Raw genomic sequence first — 20,646 nt, 5'->3', positions numbered from 1 at the left:
AAAAAAAACAAAAAAAAAAACAGGACTTAAGTTGTTGTAGCAGAAAGTGTTTTGTCCTTCATCTAAAGGTCTTTCTCAAATCAAAATCAATTTGCATGTGATTTCTAAATTCACATGCAAATTGACCTCCACTAACCGCAGGGTGTTTGCCATTGTTAGCCTCCTGGACTTGGAAAAATATTCTGTGGACGTAACAAAGACAATTTTATGCAAGTTGTGCGTTAGGGATGACCAACATGAACAAAAAGTTATATTTGGTGTCATTTATTGTGATAATGGGAGAAGTATTTAAAATGTAATTACATTTGATCTTTGGCAATGCCTCTGTCTGCACACGGGCAGAATAGCATCCTCATATTGATTGAGTGGCTTTAGTATACTATTTACATAAAGTAGTGCATGGAATATTATTTTCAAATATGTTGAAAATAATATTGAATGTATGTTTCTCATGAAACCAACATAAAACAGCTAAAGTAATATTCCCTACTAAACTACGTTGTTGTTGTTGTTGTTGTTTTTAAGGGGGGTTGATAAACTGTTGTGATAATTCACAAATCCTATGCAAATTACATTCCATGATAATTCAATTTTATTTATATAGCACCAATTCATGGAACATGTCATCTCAAGGCACTTTACAAAGTCAATATCAGTCAGATTATACAGATTGGTCAAAAATTTCCTATATAAGGAAACCAGTTGATTGCATCAAAGTCCCGACAAGCAGCATTCACTCCTGGAGAAGCGTAGAGCTACAGGGAGAGTCGTCTGCATTGTACATGGCTTTGCAGCAATCCCTCATACTGAGCAAGCATGTAATGAAAAAATAGTCCATCCAAAAATCAAATTTATCATCAAACACGGTGGTGGAAGGGTGATCATTGACAAAACCACAAATTCTGCTGTAGACTAGAAAAATTCTGATGGAGAATATAGTCAGTTCCTGATTTTAAGCCCAAGTGTTGAGTCTTAAAGGCAGCTTTACGAGTAAAGCAAAAACAGCAGAAATCTCTTTTTGCCTTTGACTAACAGCGCTTCTTCTTTTTGTTGTTGTTTTATGGCGGTTGACAAGCAACTTAATGATGTGCATTACCGCCATCTACTAAAGTGGAGAGTGGATCAGGATGCTATGTATATATTTTCCCACCAAAAAATAAATAGAAATAAATAATAATAATGATAATAATACTAATTACATAAATAAACTTATATCCTTTCTATCAATTTCGTTTTCTTAAGGTATCCTATCAAATAACAAAAATACTCAGAAGAAATTTTTCCCAAAATATCTTGTAAATTTATCTGTAATTTATTTTCTTGACGTAATAATTCCCTTCTCTCCATAGAATATTTATAACAAACCAACAAACATGCTCCACCGTCTCCTCTTGATAACAAAAATCACAACCTCCTGTTGGATGTTTTCTCATTTTAAATAGATTTCCATTTAACCCTGTGTGTCCGAAACGTAATCTGGATATAATTGTTTCCTCTTTTCTATTCCTTCCTGTTATCCTCATTTCACCAACTTTCCTTTAAATACTATAAAGCCACCTTCCAGTTATATCCTCTTCCCACAGCTTCTGCCATCTTCCCTTAACCTTTTGTTTAATAATAGATTTAATTGTATCCTTACTGAATGACAAACAGCACTTTAACGACCCGCTGGCTTTGTTTAGTGGCGCATTTATTAGTGCCCGAGTCCGGCACTAATAAATAGCTAGGAACCAATAAATATGACGTAGCGGGTCTCGTTTCCTTCCGGACTATTTTTGTTGATGCGCTTCACCACTTCGAAACGGCAAGGAGCTGCAGTGTGTAGTTTTTAGATTTTTATTTATTTTTTATCCTTTATTTCAATGCCAAAAAAGTTTCACCTGGAGGTCTGAGAAACCCAGTCCAGGAAAAATGTCCGACTGGTGTCCGATAGCGAAAGACTACAACCCGCTGAAAGCTGGCAGCATCGACGGGACAGACGTGGAACCCCATGACCGGGCGGTATGGAGGGCCATGTCCGCCCGCTACAAGCCCAACAAGGGCGTCGTGGGAGACCCGCTGCTGACGTTGTTCGTGGCCCGCTTGAACCCCCAGACGACCGAGGAGAAGCTGCGGACGGTGTTCTCCAAGTACGGCGACATCCGGCGGCTGCGGCTGGTCCGGGACATCGTGACGGGCTTCTCCAAAGGATACGCCTTCGTGGAGTACAAGGAGGAGCGGTCGGTGAACCGGGCCCGGCGGGACGCCGACAAGCTGCTGGTGGACCAGCACGAAGTGTTCGTGGACTTCGAGCAGGAGAGGACCCTGAAAGGCTGGGTGCCGCGGCGGCTCGGCGGCGGGCTGGGCGGCAAGAAGGAGTCCGGACAGCTGCGCTTCGGCGGCAGGGACAGACCCTTCCGCAAACCCATCAACCTGGGTCACAATGCCGGGCAGGAGCGCGGCGGGGACCGGGGAGAGCCGAGGGCCTGGGAGGACAGAGACAGACACCGGTACAGGGAGAGCGAGTGGGGCGGCAGAGACAGGAGAGATCCCCGGGAGAGAAACCGAGAGGAGCGCAGACACAGAGACAGGAGATGATGGCGGAGGCTGCTGCTGGACATGTTGGACTGTGCAGAGAACACCTGGCTTTACTTTATCTGCTATTAAAAAAATTCCTTCCATGCTTTTCAAAATAAATTTAAAAAAATGTTTGGGTTCTGTGCACTCAGCAGAATACTTTCCAGTGTATAGTTGCATATTTGTCAGCGTGCTTTTTGCTGACTGTCAATGTTGGTTTAACGCAATGAAGTAAAAGTTTGTTCTTTAATACATTCTGCAAACGAGCTGCTTTCTTCATCCCCTTTCCAAGAACACGCCGTTTATTTCATTTAATTGCATTTGACAGTTTGATCACGTTGACACCATTGATTATTACCAGGGAGGATTGTGAAGTATTATTGTGCTTTAAAACTGAATCATAGTTTTGATACACAGGAGTATATAGAAAGCCTAACAAAAACAAGCTAAATTAAAAAAAAAAAATTGTCAGACAACAGGCTTTAAACCACTGGTATATATTGCAATAGTTTCTTTTGAAGTTGCAAACAAATGACTTAATCGTATCATATTTGGATTTTAAGTGAAGAAATCCAGTGTATTTATTATTATTCCTTTATTTAACCAGGAAAAGTCCCATTGAGATTAACAATCTCTTTTTCAAGGGAGTCCTGGCCAGTGTAGTTCAAAATTGTGAGATGGAGCATAAAGACTATATAATCTTCTTAAAAATCTAAAAACTGGGGTGTGCATTTATATACGGCATCCTCCCGAGCAGCGGGTATCTGCAGCTCCTCCAGAGGTAAGGCTCCTCTTGCCCTGCGTGTCACTTTAGGTTGACGATCCCGCCTTGGTCGGTTTGCCGTTGTGCCGTACTCTTTTTTTTTTTTTTTTTTTTTTTTTTTTTCTTTTTTTTTTTTTTTTCCCAAAAGTCCAGAAAAGGGGACTACATACATATATACCACAATTAGATTTTTCTCAAGTATTTTTCCTATAATTTTACTATCGTGTGCTACCTGTTGTTGGACAAGCACATACAATCTGTGTAAATTGCGTAGATGTTTGCTTTTAATATGACAAAATGTTGAAAGGTTTAAATAAGTATGCACACTCCTGTAAGGCACCAGCTTTAGACGGCAATGTGGGTTTCACATATAAAAAGCAAGCATGTTTTTTTTTTACATTCAGAAAAACTTCAACAAAACCGATAATACAGACAAATTGTCATAAACTGGCCATCCTGGATGCAGGGGCGTTGTATAGGGGGGAAAGTTCAGGACAATTCCAAGAGCCCCTGACTGACAGGGGGCCCCAAAAAGGAAATGTTATATATTTATATCAGGTTTTGGGATGATTTTTTTTTTTTTTTTTTTTTGTCATAGGGTCCATAATTCCTGGCAGTACCCCTGCCTGGAGGGTGTGGACTTAACCCACGCGTCTCTGTTTGGTCATCAGATTTACCTGCTGACATCTTAAAACCCACATTTACTGGGACACTAGTGTAAGATGTTACCCATGTAAAGTAAAATTCTTTTTTCAAGAAAACACCTTCTGACATAACCTGGTAAGGGAATGTATTGTTACAATCCGATGAAAGGGCACTCGTTTGGTGTTAAATATAGAATAAGTATTAAAATAAAATGGAAGTTTTAAGGTATTTTGCATGTAGGTCTCTTGGGGGGGGGGGGGAAATTCTCAGAAATCAATCAAGTCATGAGACTCTGGTGAGAACATCTTGTCTCCTTGTCAAAACGTTTATAGTTGTTGAAGTTGCAGAAGCTATTTCCTTTGCATTGCCTCGGGATCAAAGTAGCAGAAGGTTTTATTTCCAGCGTGTCCGTACATGTGCAGGTTGGCGCTCAGACGTCTTGTTGTCTGGATGAAGCCAGTTTCTGCTTCTCGGCTTCGTGATGAGCCGGCTCCGGGTATGCCTCTTTCTGCACGGTGCTGAACTCGATCCTGGGAAATCGGCACACAGAGCGAGATGAACCGTGCTCAGCGACAAAGCTGCAGGAGACTGTTTTAGACGCCGAAACCTGATCTCACCTGATCACCTGAAAGCGGGGTTGATGCCCAGGTTGTCTGGCTGCGGACAAGCAGGAGTTTGCCTCCTCCGGTGAGAGGACGGCCGGGGGAAATCTCTCTGATACTGCGATTTCATCTCGGTCTGCTCATTGTTCACACACGGTAACACCGGGTGGCCAAAGCTCCCGTCATACTCACCCTTTTCAGAACGGCTGCATGGGCTGCCGTTTGCTTTTGGGGTTTCTTTTTGAGGATGACGAATGTTTGCTCCGTGTGATGTCTCCTGAGGGTTAACCAGAACCAATTAAATGTGTGCATTTCATATCTAAAATAGTGAGCTGTATGTAAAAATACATCCAGTGCCTGGCAAAAGTATAAATTTGTATGTGAACTTCTTATAGGACATTGTCACTTTTTACCCACAGACTTCACTTTATTGGTTTAAAAATTTTGCGTGACGGACGAACACAAAAATGTGCAATTTGAAGTGGAAAGAGTGCCTTTTAACAAAAACCTAAAAGGTGCGGCTTACATTTGTGTTCAGACCTTCTGACCCTTTAAACCGTTTGTGAAGCACTGATCAAACCATCGTCGGAAAACGGAAACAGTATATGGCACGACAACAAACCAAGATGTGGGAAGCAAAGAAGCAGCTCAGAGGCAGATGTTGACTCTGGAGGAGCTGCAGAGATCCACAAATCAGGGACAACTTACCATTACCTCCTCAAATCTGGCCTGTATGAAAAATGGGGAGAAGGGAAGCTGTAAGAAGTTTGCAGTTTGCCACAAGCCATAAAGGAGACATTTAAAGATGAAGTGGTTGGTCTGGTCAGAAGAAACCAAAATGGTTTTTGCTACATTCCACTAAATGTAGCATTTTTGGTGGAACATGATGGTCCCAGCGTCAGGCTGGGAGGACATCTTTCTTGTCACAGACAGGGAAGCTGATAGGCTTGGCTAGGAGGATGCATGGAGCTAAATATAAAGCGATCGTTGCAATGTTGTGACGGTGGAATGGTTTACATTATGCTACATTCAAACATTAGAATTACTCAATTGAAGTCTAGACCTGCATAAACTTTTTAATATTAAAATGCATGATTACAGATGTTTTCCATTCAGTGGAGCCAAGCTCATGGGTCAAAGGTCCAAGCTGTTCAAAGCTCGCAGCGACGTACCCAAAAATGCAGCTGTAATTGGTGCAAAAGGTAGTTTGGCTCAGAAGGCTGAATACAAATGATTGCCATAATTTTCAGATTCCTATTTCTAATTTGAAAACCATTTGATTTTCTTTCCTAATTATCCACTACTTTGTGTTGTTCTATCACATATATTTCCAGTGTAATATGTTGTGGTTTGTGGTTACACAATGGGAAAGAGTTCAAAGGTTATGCATGCAAAATATGGCTTAAAGAGAGTGGATCTTTTTTTTTTTTTGGGGGGGGGGGGGTCCCCTGCATTTTTAAAGTAACCTTCAACAAATTTGCTTTGGTGAATTACTTTTCTAATGCTAGTCTTTTTCAGAAGCGCATATTTTGGCATCGTTAGTATATCACTACATGGAGAGAATTTGTTTGATAAAATAAATACAAATTAGCCCAAGACCATCACACTAACTCAGAAGTCTGGGTAGCGTTAAGTGCAAATATCTCCTAGCAAACCTGTAAACTCACAACTTGTGTTAAAACACATGCATCCAGATAGACTTCAGACCTCTAAAGCAGAAAGCCTCCCTGGATGTGGTCTCCATCTTCAAAGGTGTGTCTGGATACGGGAGAAATCCTGGGGGAACAACAGCAAGTGACTTGTTAAAAAGTCCTGATTGTATTAAAAAAATGTCTATCTTCACAATGTAATCATATGTGATACATTAGAATATGCTTTTCTAAGAGGCCTGCTTGTCGAATTAATGGTATCTCTTGAAAAAAACTGCCCAAAAATTTTTAAATTGGTCTGTTGCAATACTCTAATCTTAAACGTTGTGTTTTTATTAGCTAAACGGGGGAAAAAAATCATATTGAACAGAAGTGAAGGCTTTAAAACATCACCTGTCTGTGTTAATCTATATAATGTGTTTCCCTTATTGAATTGAGTTACTGAAACAAATACATTTTTCAGTTATATTCTAATTTATTGAATATGATTGTATAATTATGTATGATTCAGAAACTGTCACAATTTTGCCAAATTTAAAGCACAATTTGTGCTTTGACTCTCCCTTATTTGGATTCTAAAAAACGACTTTCCATTTATAGCATTCGGTGTGTCGGAAAATTGTTGCAGAGCACAATGCGGGGCATAAAACTGAAAATTCAGATATGTGACTCACTAGACAGTTTGTTGAAAAAGTATTTTGTGCTCTTCCCACCTCTTTACATTCTGTGTTACAACCACAAACCTCATGTCAGTGTGTTTTATTGGGTTGTTCTGTGATAGGCCAACACAAAGCAGCACATGCTGAAAAAGAGGAAGGGAAGCCATACGTGGCGGTCAAAATATCCTTTTACCTCCACGCCCCCCCCCCCCCCCCACTGAGGAAAAGTTCAAGGGGTATTTATGATTTCAGAAGGTACTTTGGGTAACTTGCTTTGAACGGTGGATTTGGATCACCGAATATGTAACAAAACTGTCAAGACTGACTTCATCCAATGCATTGTCCCAAAATAACTTTTTTTTTTTTAACCAGCCACGGTCGGAGGCTCTCCTCTGTAGGGTCGACTGCGCAGAAACGATTCATGGTAGCGGCGGGGGTGTCGTACGTGGGCATTTTCAAAGAACACTTTGTCTGAAGGCCGAGGAATCAAAGGCATCGCCACAAGCTTTTGATTCTTCTGCGCCTGGTGCAGCAGACGCTGTCGAGTTGACCCCGCCTCTGGGTGCAAGAACCATCATCAGCGAATATGAGAACATTACAATATCCCACGAATTCAAACAAGAAATGTTGCACTGGACACTTTACAGGAGAGACTTAGAACACGGCTTACCTCAGACGCAGAAACCGCACGTGTGTCTGCCGTGTCTTTCAAAGCCGTCTGCATTTCTCTGCGGTCGGTTACGTGTGTCAGAGCTACTTTCAAGCTTGTTGACTGCAGTAGTCATGGTGTTCAATTCTTCAGCAACCGAGTGGCACGTCCAGTGCTAGCTAAGTTCAACAATAAAACCGCAGGGTCACCAAGAGACCGCGGAAAGCTTGCAGAGGCCGTTTGATTGCCAGGGAAGCGCGGGCCTTTAAGAGCGTTTTGTTTAGTTTTACTAAAGACCGATTAACCAGAACGAAGAAACAAAGGGACACCTGATGGTACGTGCGTTGCTGGAATCAGGATGACTCAGAATCAGAGCAGAAAGTGTGATGTTGAAAGTGAATTTGGGAACTGCTGTGTTTAGTTTACACATAATGAAACTACCGAAAGTGATTCAGGGAGTCTGCTCTGAGGTAACCACAGAGTATTTGGCCAGTGTTCAGAAATCCCCCTGTGCCTCATTGTGTTCGCCCCGGCAACAATCCAGCACATGTGTTTCTTTCACTTTAAATAGCCTGAACCTTTTCAGCGGATGACCTTACGCTTGGGTGAAGCACAATAAAGGTACTTTTAAAGGTGACACGCTGCCAAACTAATATGATGTCGCTTGGCGTTTCTTAAAGGCTTCAACTTGTATTTTCTTCTGGGGGGGAAAAAAAAACTGGGATAGTCGAAAACACAAAGTTGTCTGGCTATTTGCACAAAAATGACCTCAAGAGTGCGGTTAGTTAATCGTGTTTTTTGGGGAAATTGTGTCACTTTCTGTTCTTTGGCAGAACTTTATCTGTCTGTGCGCACATCGTCTGTACCCGCTCACCCTTGCGGAGGCGTGTGGGAGCTGGTGCCTTTGTCCAGCGTTCATCGGGTGAGAGGCGGAGTACACCCCAGACAGGTTGCTAGTCCATCGCAGGCAGACATGGAGACAGACTGTGACGCTGCCTGCAAATCTTCATCATCCACCAAAGTTCATCTTGTAATATTGCCATGGCTGTTTGACCCCTCATCTACTCTGGACCATTTCTGTTGATTTTTCGGGCTGAAATATGACAAAATACTTTGTTGATGTTCATGCTGCCACACGTTCTCATTCATTACTTGGTTAGCTACACTGCAAAAACGGATCAAAAAACAAGTAAAATGTTCTTAAAGTTAGTCTATTTTGCCAATGGAATGAGTATGTTTACCCCTAAAATAAGATAATTAGACATTCTGCACTTGAAATGAGATGATGGAGATGAATTGTTCCTATTTTAAGTGGGAAAATCTTATTCCATTGGCAAATAGTCTTATTTACCTGCTCAAATCTAGGACAAATACACTAATTTCAAGAAAAATGTACCTGTTTTTTAGTTCTGTTTTTGCAGTGTGTAGCAGCTGCTCTTTCGGGTAAATAGCTACATTCAGTAGGTTAGACTATTGTTTTTAAACTTGCGGCATCTACTGTCTGGACTCGGGAGTGGGTATTAGTTTACTTTAACTGCTTTGAACAGAAAACGTAATAATACTCTTTAAAAACAAACAAAAAAAGAAATTTACAAATGTGAAGGACACAAGACATGTATCAATATAGATTTTTAAAAATGCATGATTTTACTGATTACTTATTCAGACCGGGGGATGGGGGGATGTATCCCCCCCAGGGATAAAACATGAATGACCAGAGTGGGGGACATCACACACAGAGGGGGGGGGGGGGGGTAAATCCCCCCCATCCCCCCCAGGAAATCACACCCAGCATATAACCATGCACACACAAACACGCACTCATAATTTAGTCATGTTTCTGTCCTGTGGGATAAAGCCAGAGTACTGGGAGAGAACTTGTGGATACACGGGGAGAACGCCATAGAGAAAGAGACCTTCTTGATGTAAGGAGACATTCCTAACAACCGTGGAACCCACAGACTTCATTTTTTCTTAATCCTCTAATTAATCACAACTCTTTATGTCAGTTACTTGACTGCAACTTATCAGTTACTGAGAAAGGTCTTATTTCAAACTCAGATTTGGATTGACATTCAACTTTGAAACCATAAATTTCACATTGTCTTTTCAAGAGGTTTGTGCTTTATGGTAATTTTTTTTGTCATTATGTGGACCTGCTGATCAGCTGTGTGCTGGGTTTATTGCTCTATTTTATCTATCTATTAGTTTATTTCAATTATGATTGGAAAATATAACAGTGGAATGATCAGAAAAATATAATACCATCATGTGTGATCAACTAAGATTTCACATGATTCACAGCATAACAGATGAATGTTGTGTCCAAAATAAGGTAGAAGGAGGTATAAACGAGTTTTAACAAAAATATTAAATCCTACACTGATGAGTCCAAATAAAAACCGTCCTTGTCTCTACATGTTGATGGATCTGTCTGTAGCCATTGGGCATCATACCTGAAAAAGTTTGCTGTGACTGATTGTCTAAAATGTTGTTTTTTTTAAGTCAATGAAAATCCCAACTGTGTATTTCTTTTGGTCAATTTACTTTTATTTTTAATGACTTTTCATTTCATTTGGAATTGTATCACACTGAAACGAATGGTTGCAGGTATAAAAGTAAGTGGTTTGGAAATCCATCAATAACTTTTTTGATAGTGATCATGTGAATTTCTTTCTAATCACTGGATTTTTAAAATTTTATTATTATTATTATTTTGTACTATATGACAATGTACAATTTCTTTCTCCTGTACTGCTGAAAGAAACATGAAGTTTGAATTTCTTTTTACAAGTTCCTCTATTCTGCTGCCAACCCTTCATTTGGGATTTTGTTCCCCTGTTTAAGTCCAACATCAACAGAAAAATTGTTAAAAATGCTGATCATCAGCTATGTTATGTACAGGTGTTTTGAATGCTGATCAATTTATTTATTTGGCTGCTTCTAGGTTTAAAAATACCACTTAATGTATTCCAAATATCTCTAACGTTATTCTTATTTATATCTAGTATTAACTTTTCAAAGATCAAAGTTGACAGGATTATCATGGACCTGTAAGTAAATATTTCATTAGGATTACATATAAAGAAGTATCTACAGTGTATAATGAGCTAAAATCTTCCCCTTAATGGACAATATCATGGTTTGGTAACAAGATTATGCCTGTTTAAGGGTGCTTTACATAAACTAATTGTAACAACATAAGTAAGCAATAATAATAAATAACAAGCTCAGTCTTCAATAGCTGTAGGTTCTGAACAAGGCTTAAGCAGTGCTAGGTTAAATGTTCTCCCAAATGAGTTCTAGATTATGTTTTTTTATATATACCTTTGAATTTCAGTCATTAACCTCTTCAGTCTGTAATTTTAGTTCAATGCAAACAAAGTAAACGCAATAGAATCCACAAAAAATGTCATTACAGAAGTGATATTGAGCATATGTGAAGTGGTTCTCTGTAATTGCTTCTTATTTTCCAGATTTCTTGTCAAAATACAAACAGTGGCAATGTCTAAAAAAGTAAGAATTTCTAAGATGAATATAAATTTTCATCTTTTAATTTTATCTAAAAATGTATTTCAGGGTTTTTTTTTCATCTGTTTTTGGAAGATCACACGTCTCTCAAAATATTTTTTTTCACACTCCTTTTCTTTATTAGAATTTAGACAAATAATATTCCATTTGGAATAGCTGAACTGCATACATTTACTTTGAAGATCTAGTTTAACAGCTTACCATACATAAAAATGGCTTGCCATACCTAAACTGCTTGCAACAATCCTAACAAAAAAAATTCAATAGTGTTCATTTTCGAAATAAAACACTATCTTTTTTAATCGTTACACAAACTGAGTCCACATGGTTAACTGATGAAATATTAGTTTTCAGGCAAACTTTCCACCTGATTTCTGTCCACGCCAGCAGGAGTCTCCCGTTCCCATAGTAACAACCCTTCCATAAGAGCCGTAGGTCTGGGGGGGGAAAAAGTTAGCTTCCCAGGGCTCGCCTGGAGTTTTAATGTGTCCATAAGCACGCATTTTTTTCCGCTTCTCTGACTCCAAGTGCTTTCTGTTTCGTTCTGATTACTTATTAAGTCAAAACGAAGTTACATTTCAGCGCAGTGCGTTCACAAAGAAGAAGAAAACAGCTCGGCGAGGCTCGCCGTGCAGCCAGCTAGCCAAACCCTGTGTGTCAGAGAGGCTCTGCCGTGCGGATCAGTGTCCGGAAGTTCTGCAAAGCGGGGAAAAGCGAGAAAGGCATGAAAAGAAAGGGCTGGAGGAAAGTACCTTCGTGCGGACTAAAACAGCGCGACATGTGAAAAGGTTTTCCCCCCCTCCAATCCTCCACGGTTCGGACTACTGAGACGCTTTGCTGCAGTTCTTTAATTTTTATTGTTTTAGCGTCGCGGTGCGGAGTTATCGATGGGTCTCCCGACGCTGGAGTTCAGCGATTCCTTGCTGGATAGTCCGGAGTTCAGAGAGCGGCTGCAGTGCCATGAAATAGAGCTGGAGAGGACCAACAGGTTTATAAAGGACCTCATCAAAGATGGAAACATGCTTATATCTGCCCTCAGAGGTGAGTGAACCACAGACCGCTGGCTGCTGTTTAGTTGGGTTTAGTTGGTCAAGTGGAGCCGCCGCACGGTGAGATAGCAGAGGAAAGCCCGAGGCCACCAGTTCAATCACAGCTAGTTTACTTTCAGAGGACAGTTATTTCTGTGGATCGCTATTAACCACACATTAGGTAGTAGTTACAGTGAAATGCTGCAGATTCATTGTATATATGGAACATATCATTACTTATCTTTAAAAGGGATTTTACGGTATGTTTGCTATGAGTTAACTCCAATTTAAAAAATAAACTGTTATTGATTGTTTCATTAGATAGGAGTTAAGGTTGTTGATGAGGGGGGAAAAACTACCTACATTTACTCAACAACAAAAATGCCATTCAGTACCAGGGCCGAATCCAGGATGTTTTGTCAGGGGTTTTCCAAAAGGGGGGCCCCGCACAGCAGAAAAGGACGCAATATTATATTTATAGCATATATGTTTTTGTAGCAGAATTCAGGTCTGATGGAGCAAGTTATGATCTCCCTTAGGCTTTTTAAAGCAACCTAATAGTTCCTGTTTTCAAGGTAGGCTGACAGGAAAGGGGGTTTAAGAGAAGGGTGGGGGGGGGGGGGGGGGTGCACTAAAGGGCCTCAGGCCAGAATCGAACCCGGGTCAGCCGTGTCGAGGACTAAGGCCTTCACACATGGGCCCACACTACTCCTGCGTCATCAGACGATTTAAAAAAAAAAAAAAATCTATTTACAGTTATTTTGACTCAGAGGAACGTAAAATCCTTTTCCCTTTAAAGATCAACGCACACAATTTAGATTCAACATTTTAAAGGAAAATCATATATGGGTTTTCAATAATTTTTACAGATGAAAATCTGAAAAATCTGACATGAATTAGTAGGGCTGGACGATATAGACAAAAAAAGCATTTAGATAAAATAAAAATCATATTGATCTATAGCGATAATTATCAGCAAACTCAAAACATTTATTTTAAATGCAGCCCTGGCTGTTTAATGCTGCTGCTTAGCGACCTACTTTTAGACACAGAACACACAAACATTGAACTCAAGCCAATATTCAACCAACTTTTTAGCAAAACTCTTTAAAGGGGGCGGAGCTTGGCGATGGAACGTTCCTGGATGTGCGTTTGTGATTGGATGGGAGGACGTAGACACTAGTACTAACCTACATGATAGGCTAGAACGCAAACAGGAAAACGGTTATTCTATTGAACTTTTTACTGACCTATTTTTTTTTCTATTATCGATATATATTGTTATTGAATTTATTTATTTGTTTATTCTGATACGACTAAATATAATCCGGTGCAGCCAACTGCTTCCAGAAGTCACTTAATTACTAGATAGCGACCATGTATGCTTAATTCGCTTCCTTGTGTGACTACAGCTGATCTGTGAAGGCCTCAGGTGCTTTTTTTTTTAGAACATTAGTGAACAAACAGCCTCACGAAAGCCAAATAGCACAGAAGACAAGCCAAGGTTAGGTTATAAAACAGCATCCCCAAACGTTGGACTTCTCATGGAGCACAGTCCAATCCATCATAAGAAAATGGAAAGAGTATAACGCAGCTGTAAATCCACCAAGACACGGCCATCCAGCTAGGCCGACATGCTGAGCGAGGAGAATGTTAGTCGGAGAAGCAGCAAAGAGGCCCAAGGAGACTTTAGAGGTTCAGAGAGCCGCTGCTCAGCTCGGGGGAATCCGTTGACGGGGCAACACGTGCACCCCCACAGAGCTGGTCTTTAAGGCAGAGTATCAAGAAGAAAGCGATTGTTAAAAGAACGCCAAGACGTCCTATTTGGAGTTTTCCACCAGCCATGCAGAAGATGTTCTGGTCACATGAGACCCACGTCGAAGCCTTTTGGCCTCCACCCAAACCCCTTTGGGTGGGTTAGAATTAACACCCGCCCGCCATCGCCCCAGAAGCACCATCCCTGCTGTGAAACAGGGCGTTATATCAGCATCGTGCTTTTATACAGCATGAGCAGGGGAGCTTGTGACGAGGACATTAATAGAGTTAAAGTCTGGAAGGAAAAAACAATGTTTTAGGCTCCAAAAGACATCAGATCGGTGTGAAGGTTTACTTCCTAGCCGGGCAACAACCCTAAAAATGTGGCCTGATGAACAAAGAGACATTTTTGTCCTCAGGACTGCAAAATAAAAGTCGTCTAAAGCGGCAAATGTTACATGACCTTTTTGAAATAAGACAACTTTACGACAGAAAATGTGTTGTCATTTTTACAGAGTCGCTATTCTGTTCCTGTTTTTAGTTTTTAAAACTTCACTTCACTTTCACTTTATTTTTTTAGTAAATTATCCAACATTATATGGAGGACCAAGTCTTCCATATCTAAAAATAAATACAGAAATAAATAAATGCTCAATAAATAAATAAGCATACAATTAATTGCCACCAAATTAATAAATGTAGGTAGAAATTAAATTATACAGTGAGACATAAATGTATATATCTCTTTTAATTAGCTTATTTGTTTATTTGCCTTTGTAATAATTACCTTATTTATTTATTGTGCGTTATAATCTTCAACTTTATTTATTAATTACTTATATTTTTTAAGTATTTATTTATGTGCATGTTATAATATTTTTGTCTGTTTTATTCTTCCTTTGTATTTTTTTACCCTATATATTACTGTGATGCTATTTATTTCTGCCTGTCCTTTTTACATTTCTGCCTATCCTTTTTACATTTCTGTATGCATTTCTGCCTCATTATGCAAATGAGGAGGGGGTGTGTCTTAAGGGCTCAACTTCTTCCCATTGGTTGGTTAGCATTTTACTGCGTCGGTCAAATCTACATGGCTTTTCCCCGCACTAAAGCTTAAGTAATGTCAAACTCAGCAGTCAGACGTTCAGTGTCAGACCTCTTAAGGAAAGCTGCTAATAGACTGGAAGAATTAGAACGCTGTACGTTTGGGATCTGAATGTTTTTTTTATGGTTTCAGATTCGGCTTTTCCAGATCAGTAACTCATCGGCGGATGATTTATTCTACAAAACAGACACCTCTCCGCAACCACAGCAAGGGAGACACTGAGCTACAACCATAGTTTCCTCAAAACGAGTCTCCCATCGCGCTGGGTGAATTACATTGGACCCTATGCAGAGCTCGCTTGATAAGAAAATACTGTCGTTGATTATAAAAGGCACAATATGAATTATCAGATTCACATCCAGGCAATAAAAAGCACTACAGATTATCATTATTCTATCCATGTTGGTCTAATTTGTGAAGGAGGCGGAGTTTCATCAAGCCGATCCAACATTTCCCCCTCAGCTGCAACACTTGGGGTTCATGCTGCGTCTTTAAGCATGATCCAGCACCGCAGTGAAGTTGGTTTGAATTTGGATATTGGACATTACAGCTCCGCGCAGTCAGCGGGATCTAGCTCATGGTTAATCCGGTTGAGGGACTCCGATTTCGGCCAGCGTCTCTCAGCTGCTCCCTCCTCCCACACGCGGTGGTGCAGTTAGAGACTGTCAAAAAACTTTATAACCAAGCACTCTTGAGAAATAAAAACCAATAAATGTATTATCTTGTGACCAGCTAAGATAAACTAATATAAATTGATGTCAATAGATAAAATCTGTAAGGCACATTTGTTTTTATTCATTTTTAAGCTATTTTCAATTTTCAAGACAAAAATTGGGACTTTTCCTTACAGATGTTTTTTAGTGGCTTGATTTTATATTAGTTTTGTCATAGGTGGTCACAAGATACGGAATTTATTGACTTTTGTTTCTCAAGAGTGCTTGGTTCAAATGTTTTTTGACGGTCCCTAAATGCACCACCGCGTGTGGGAGGAGGGAGCAGCTGAGAGACGCTGGCCGAAATCGGAGTCCCTCAACCGGATCAACCATGAGCTAGATCCCGTTGACTCCGTGGAGTCAACGGGAGCTCTGCATAGCTCTGCATAGGGTCCAATGTAATTCACCCAGCGCGATGGGAGACTCGTTTTGAGGAAACTATGGTTGTAGCTCAGTGTCTGCCTTGCTGTGGTTGCGGAGAGGTGTCTGTTTTGTAGAATAAATCATCCGCCGATGAGTTACTGATCTGGAAAAGCCGAATCTGAAACCATAAAAAAAACATTCAGATCCCAAACGTACAGCGTTCTAATTCTTCCAGTCTATTAGCAGCTTTCCTTAAGAGGTCTGACACTGAACGTCTGACTGCTGAGTTTGACATTACTTAAGCTTTAGTGCGGGGAAAAGCCATGTAGATTTGACCGACGCAGTAAAATGCTAACCAACCAATGGGAAGAAGTTGAGCCCTTAAGACACACCCCCTCCTCATTTGCATAATGAGGCAGAAATGCATACAGAAATGTAAAAAGGATAGGCAGAAATGTAAAAAGGACAGGCAGAAATAAATAGCATCACAGTAATATATAGGGTAAAAAAATACAAAGGAAGAATAAAACAGACAAAAATATTATAACATGCACATAAATAAATACTTAAAAAATATAAGTAATTAATAAATAAAGTTGTAGATTATAACGCACAATAAATAAATAAGGTAATTATTACAAAGGCAAATAAAGAAATAAGCTAATTAAAAGAGATATATACATTTATGTCTCACTGTATAATTTAATTTCTACCTACATTTATTAATTTGGTGGCAATTAATTGTATGCTTATTTATTTATTGAGCATTTATTTATTTCTGTATTTATTTTTAGATATGGAAGACTTGGTCCTCCATAACATTAAACACAGGAAACAGTAAAAAAAAACAACAATAAACAAACAAACCCACAATTTACCAAAAAAAGGGAATAGGCTGAAGCAAAGCTTATTATTGCCTACCCTGTTTTATACTTACAAACCTTTACAACCAAAACAAAGACTAAAATATAATATTCGCTAAAGGAGCATGGATGCATTTTTTCTATAGGGCGTGGGTATTTTTTGGATAATTAAATAAAAATAAGCGCGTCATTTGCAACCTGTTGACAAGGAAAATACATCTAGAACGTATTACTGGCACACTTAATGTCATTCTGGTGTGGAAATTCAATGTAATTATTCTATGAAAAAACTGGAAAAACGTCATAAATCAAACGTAATTTCTCCTGTGTGTGTTTGCCTTTTCTTTTTTTTTTTTCGTATTATATCTAGGGCTGGGTCTTTATCTTATTGTTTTATTGTTATCGCGTAAAATTTCTTATCGTGATAAGAATTTAAGTTTATCATGATAACGATAAATTCCAGCTAGTGGTGTATGAAAACCCCCAAAACAGCCACTGTTGTTATTTTTGCTATTTTCTTCACTGCTGGTTTCTTGAGATCATCATAAATAACAATACATTTAAAAAAAAAAATCGAATTAAATGCAGTTACTTAGTTCAGATTGGTGATAAAAATCCCACTCATTTGTATAACTAGTGTCCTGACGACACGCATTTCAAATTTTGTTTTAATTTGTTATATGGTACACTATTAAATGTTTTTTAAGCACGGTATTTACATTTGCTGGGCTAATTGATATGCAGTCACAGCCACACAGATACCTAAAAAAGCTGCAAGAAGCTGTAAATAATCTTTTAACGTCGATTTTATCCACTACCACAATATATCGTGACAAAATTCTAAGTCCATATTGCCCAGCCCTAAATCTGTATCCACAAACATTAGTTGTGTCGTCATTGTGGAAGGCCTAAGGAGCCACTTGTGGCTCTGGAGCAGCAGGTTGCAGATCGCAGGTTTAGATCAAAGATAAAATGGCCCAATCAAAGCCCAGATCCAAACCCAGGAGAGAATATGTAGCAAGATTTAAAAGTTTCTGCCCGGTCTGACTGATTTTGTGCTGTCTGCAGAAGATTAAAGCTGGTAGACCACAACATGCATGTTCCACGTCTCAACTCTTTATCTTCTAAAGCAGGAATCACTTTCCTTCCTCTTAACACTTATGCGCCGATTTATCTGTCGGAGTGTCGCATTAAAGTCCCCAGAAAACAAATGGAAGCTTCCGGTTGCAATAAGACAAAATGTTAAAAAAATTCAAAGGCTTTGAATTACTTTGTAAGACCCTAAAATGGAAGATTTAGCTTCCTTTTTCAGATTTAAAATGCTGTCTTCAAAGCTCCTTTTCTTTTCCTGAAGTTCTAGAAGCCTTTAAAACAAACCCTTCGGCTGTAATGGGTCACTCACGATGGAGCGAAGCAGTGCGGCATTTCAGCCCCCATATGGTTACAGGTTAACAGAGAAAGCCTGAATCACCACGAAAGCTAAGCAGCCTGGAACGCCCCGGAGGCTGAAAAACTCCACAGCGCTTTCTGGGAAGCTCTAGATTTACTTTTAGGGTAACTTGGGTTGCACTGATATATCAACCTGTGGTTTATCAGGACTTATTTATACTTGACTGACTGTCATTCTGTGTAAAACATCATTAGCAATAGTAAAAAAAATCCATTTATACTCAGATTAAGCTAGAACATTTCTTTTTTCTGCGGTGAAGCATCTTCACCTGACGTCATTCAGACCTTTACACCCTTCCCATGATTCCAAAGGAGCCTGTTCAGCCTGGCTGTTGGCCGTCACTGTTCACTATTCGTTTTCAATTTAATAGGAATAGTAATATATTTATGTTGTTAGTACAGTTTTGTTCAGGGGAATTTAAAAAAATCAGAGATATAGATATGTTTGTGTTAAAATAATAATTATAGGGCCCACACGAGTCTCCGTTAACCTCAGTCCTCTTGTTCTCTTGCTATTCTTTCTTTTCCAATTGTGCTCCTTTGTTCCCGCGTTTCCAAAGATTTTCCACCTCGCGGTTTCTGTTTGGCCACCAAACAGAAACCGAAGACATGTCGGCCAGCTTTTATTACCCACAGCAATCTCCTCTGTTTGATGTTATTATAATCTAGCTTTGCTCTAAAGGTTTTCATTGGTTCTTTTTCTTTTTTGGGGACGGTTTCATCACGGCCGCTGCAGAAGTGCTCAGGATTTGCCATCATTTGGTTCAAAATGTTTGCAAATCCTGCAAAATAAAGTTGTTGGGTTTGATGCTCAGCACCTAAATAGGAGCTCGGTGGTGTGAAAGCAGAAGGAAACGTGCAAAGTTACTGGCAATGAAAAAAAAAAACGTTTGTTTTCAGGATTTTGATATGCTTCATTAATTATATTTACCCTGTATAGCGACTATGTTTACCTAGATGTTTATTAATCAGGATTTCTCTGCCCCATACCAATTCTCTGCATTCTTTGAGATCTGACCTGCTGATTTAGATTTAGTTATTTATTTATTAAATATTTTATTTATTTTACCGTAACGCATAATACTGCTGGATGTCATCTTTGTCAGATTTTGCTTTAACTCTTATTAAAGTGCATCAAAGGACATGAGGTCTTATTTGATGCATTTAAAGACCAAAAGATGTGTGATTTCTTATTTTTGATTTCTTTAGATAGAGAGGGGGGAAATCCCGATCTAGCCGACTGATTGGTGGATCCCTTTAGACACCAAATCACGTCTCAAGACACATCGCAATGAAAATAATCCCCCCCCCCAAAAAAAGAAAAACTCAAGAGTGAAAGGCAGCGGAAAGAGAACATAAAAAAAGACAGCCAGCTGAAAATTACGGCCATCTTAACTCAGGGTGAGAAAATTAGCCAGAGGGCTCATTGATTTTAAAAACTGACAAATAAGGAGGGGGGCTCCTCACCTGGCCCCGCGGGTTAATGTCCCCAGCTGTTACCTGCGTAATAAACCCACCCAGTTTAGTGCGTGTGCTGTTCTCCGACCGTTTCGGGCTAGAACTAAATGGCTGCATTGTTCGTGAGGACAAGTCCGTTTTTGTCTAGAGTCACCTGAGCCACCGCGTTTGGATTGTCACCCAGCCGAGTGAGACACATGTTGGCTGTTTTCAGGGCTTAATGAACATAAATTAATGTTTTCTGTGTTTGGAATCCCTGTAACTAAAACACCGTCCCAGCTCTGGTTAATTAAACATACGGTTTGTAGCGGTCCCTCTTGATCTACTCGCTTTATTGTTGGAGAGCGTCGCCGTTTTTCAGTTCCCTTTACGTGCTGAAAACTAAACCTGACCTTTTATTTCAGCTGAGTTCCACTTCATGTCGTATTAATATCTCTTCCCTACTGCGGGGGGGTTTACTGAAACGGTGTCTAAGAGCTGTTGAAATGCGGTGCGGTGAGGTGCCAGTGAGAAAAAGCAGCAGCACCATTGTGTCATAGCTTGGCTGCTCTGTCCCTTCACACTTTGTCTCCTCGTCATTTAGCATCGGGGCGAAATGCTCCCAAACTCCTGGACCATTCCTTCACAGAAATAGGGGACAACCTTGCAATTAGCCTCAACAGTGACATAAGTGTGAGCTTCTAATAAAGTTATATTGGCGAAATAATTAACCCGCCTGCCCGTTTTGTCCCCAGGTCTGTCCCTGGCTGTGCAGCGGTTCTCTCAGTCGCTGCAGGAGTTCCAGTTTGAATGCATCGGCGATGCTGAGACGGACGACGAGATGAATATAGGTGAATAAAACGACGTCCACCTGGGCTT

At 39.9% G+C, this 20,646-nt stretch overlaps 2 protein-coding genes and 1 long non-coding RNA gene across 7 annotated transcripts in view; 2 read left to right on the top strand and 1 right to left on the bottom strand.

Moving 5' to 3' along the window:
• Nucleotides 1-1,759: 1,759 nt before the first annotated feature.
• Nucleotides 1,760-2,819, top strand: snrnp35 (small nuclear ribonucleoprotein 35 (U11/U12)). Its single transcript, XM_012855244.3, has one exon. The coding sequence runs from the start codon at nt 1,912-1,914 to the stop codon at nt 2,575-2,577; it is 666 nt and encodes a 221-aa protein (XP_012710698.2). The 5' UTR covers nt 1,760-1,911; the 3' UTR covers nt 2,578-2,819.
• Nucleotides 2,820-4,220: 1,401 nt separating this feature from the next.
• Nucleotides 4,221-11,846, bottom strand: LOC118564557. 3 transcript variants are annotated; one of them, XR_004931922.1, is made up of 4 exons: nt 11,807-11,846; nt 6,274-6,342; nt 4,590-4,843; nt 4,221-4,494 (listed from the first exon to the last, which is right to left on the bottom strand). It is a non-coding gene; the product is annotated as an uncharacterized LOC118564557 (long non-coding RNA). The 3 variants fall into 3 exon arrangements; XR_004931923.1 differs by lacking the exon at nt 11,807-11,846 and adding an exon at nt 7,244-7,730; XR_004931924.1 differs by lacking the exon at nt 11,807-11,846 and adding an exon at nt 7,545-7,730.
• The window catches only part of arhgap42a (Rho GTPase activating protein 42a), a 28,987-nt gene continuing 19,836 nt past the window's right edge, over nt 11,496-20,646 (top strand). For 2 of the 3 annotated variants that reach the window (XM_012855240.3, XM_021312118.2), the window contains exons 1-2: nt 11,496-12,095; nt 20,523-20,618. In XM_012855240.3, coding sequence (XP_012710694.2) covers nt 11,942-12,095; nt 20,523-20,618 — 250 coding nt within the window. In that variant the 5' untranslated portion in view covers nt 11,496-11,941. The remainder of the gene's footprint in view (nt 12,096-20,522; nt 20,619-20,646) is intronic. The other variant, XM_036143104.1, reaches the window with a different exon arrangement.

The sequence above is a fragment of the Fundulus heteroclitus genome, chromosome 11, assembly GCF_011125445.2.
Source record: "Fundulus heteroclitus isolate FHET01 chromosome 11, MU-UCD_Fhet_4.1, whole genome shotgun sequence".
NCBI lineage: Eukaryota > Metazoa > Chordata > Actinopteri > Cyprinodontiformes > Fundulidae > Fundulus > Fundulus heteroclitus.
The sequence above is the reverse complement of the archived record's forward strand: the minus strand, read 5'-3'. Positions and strand labels throughout refer to the sequence as shown.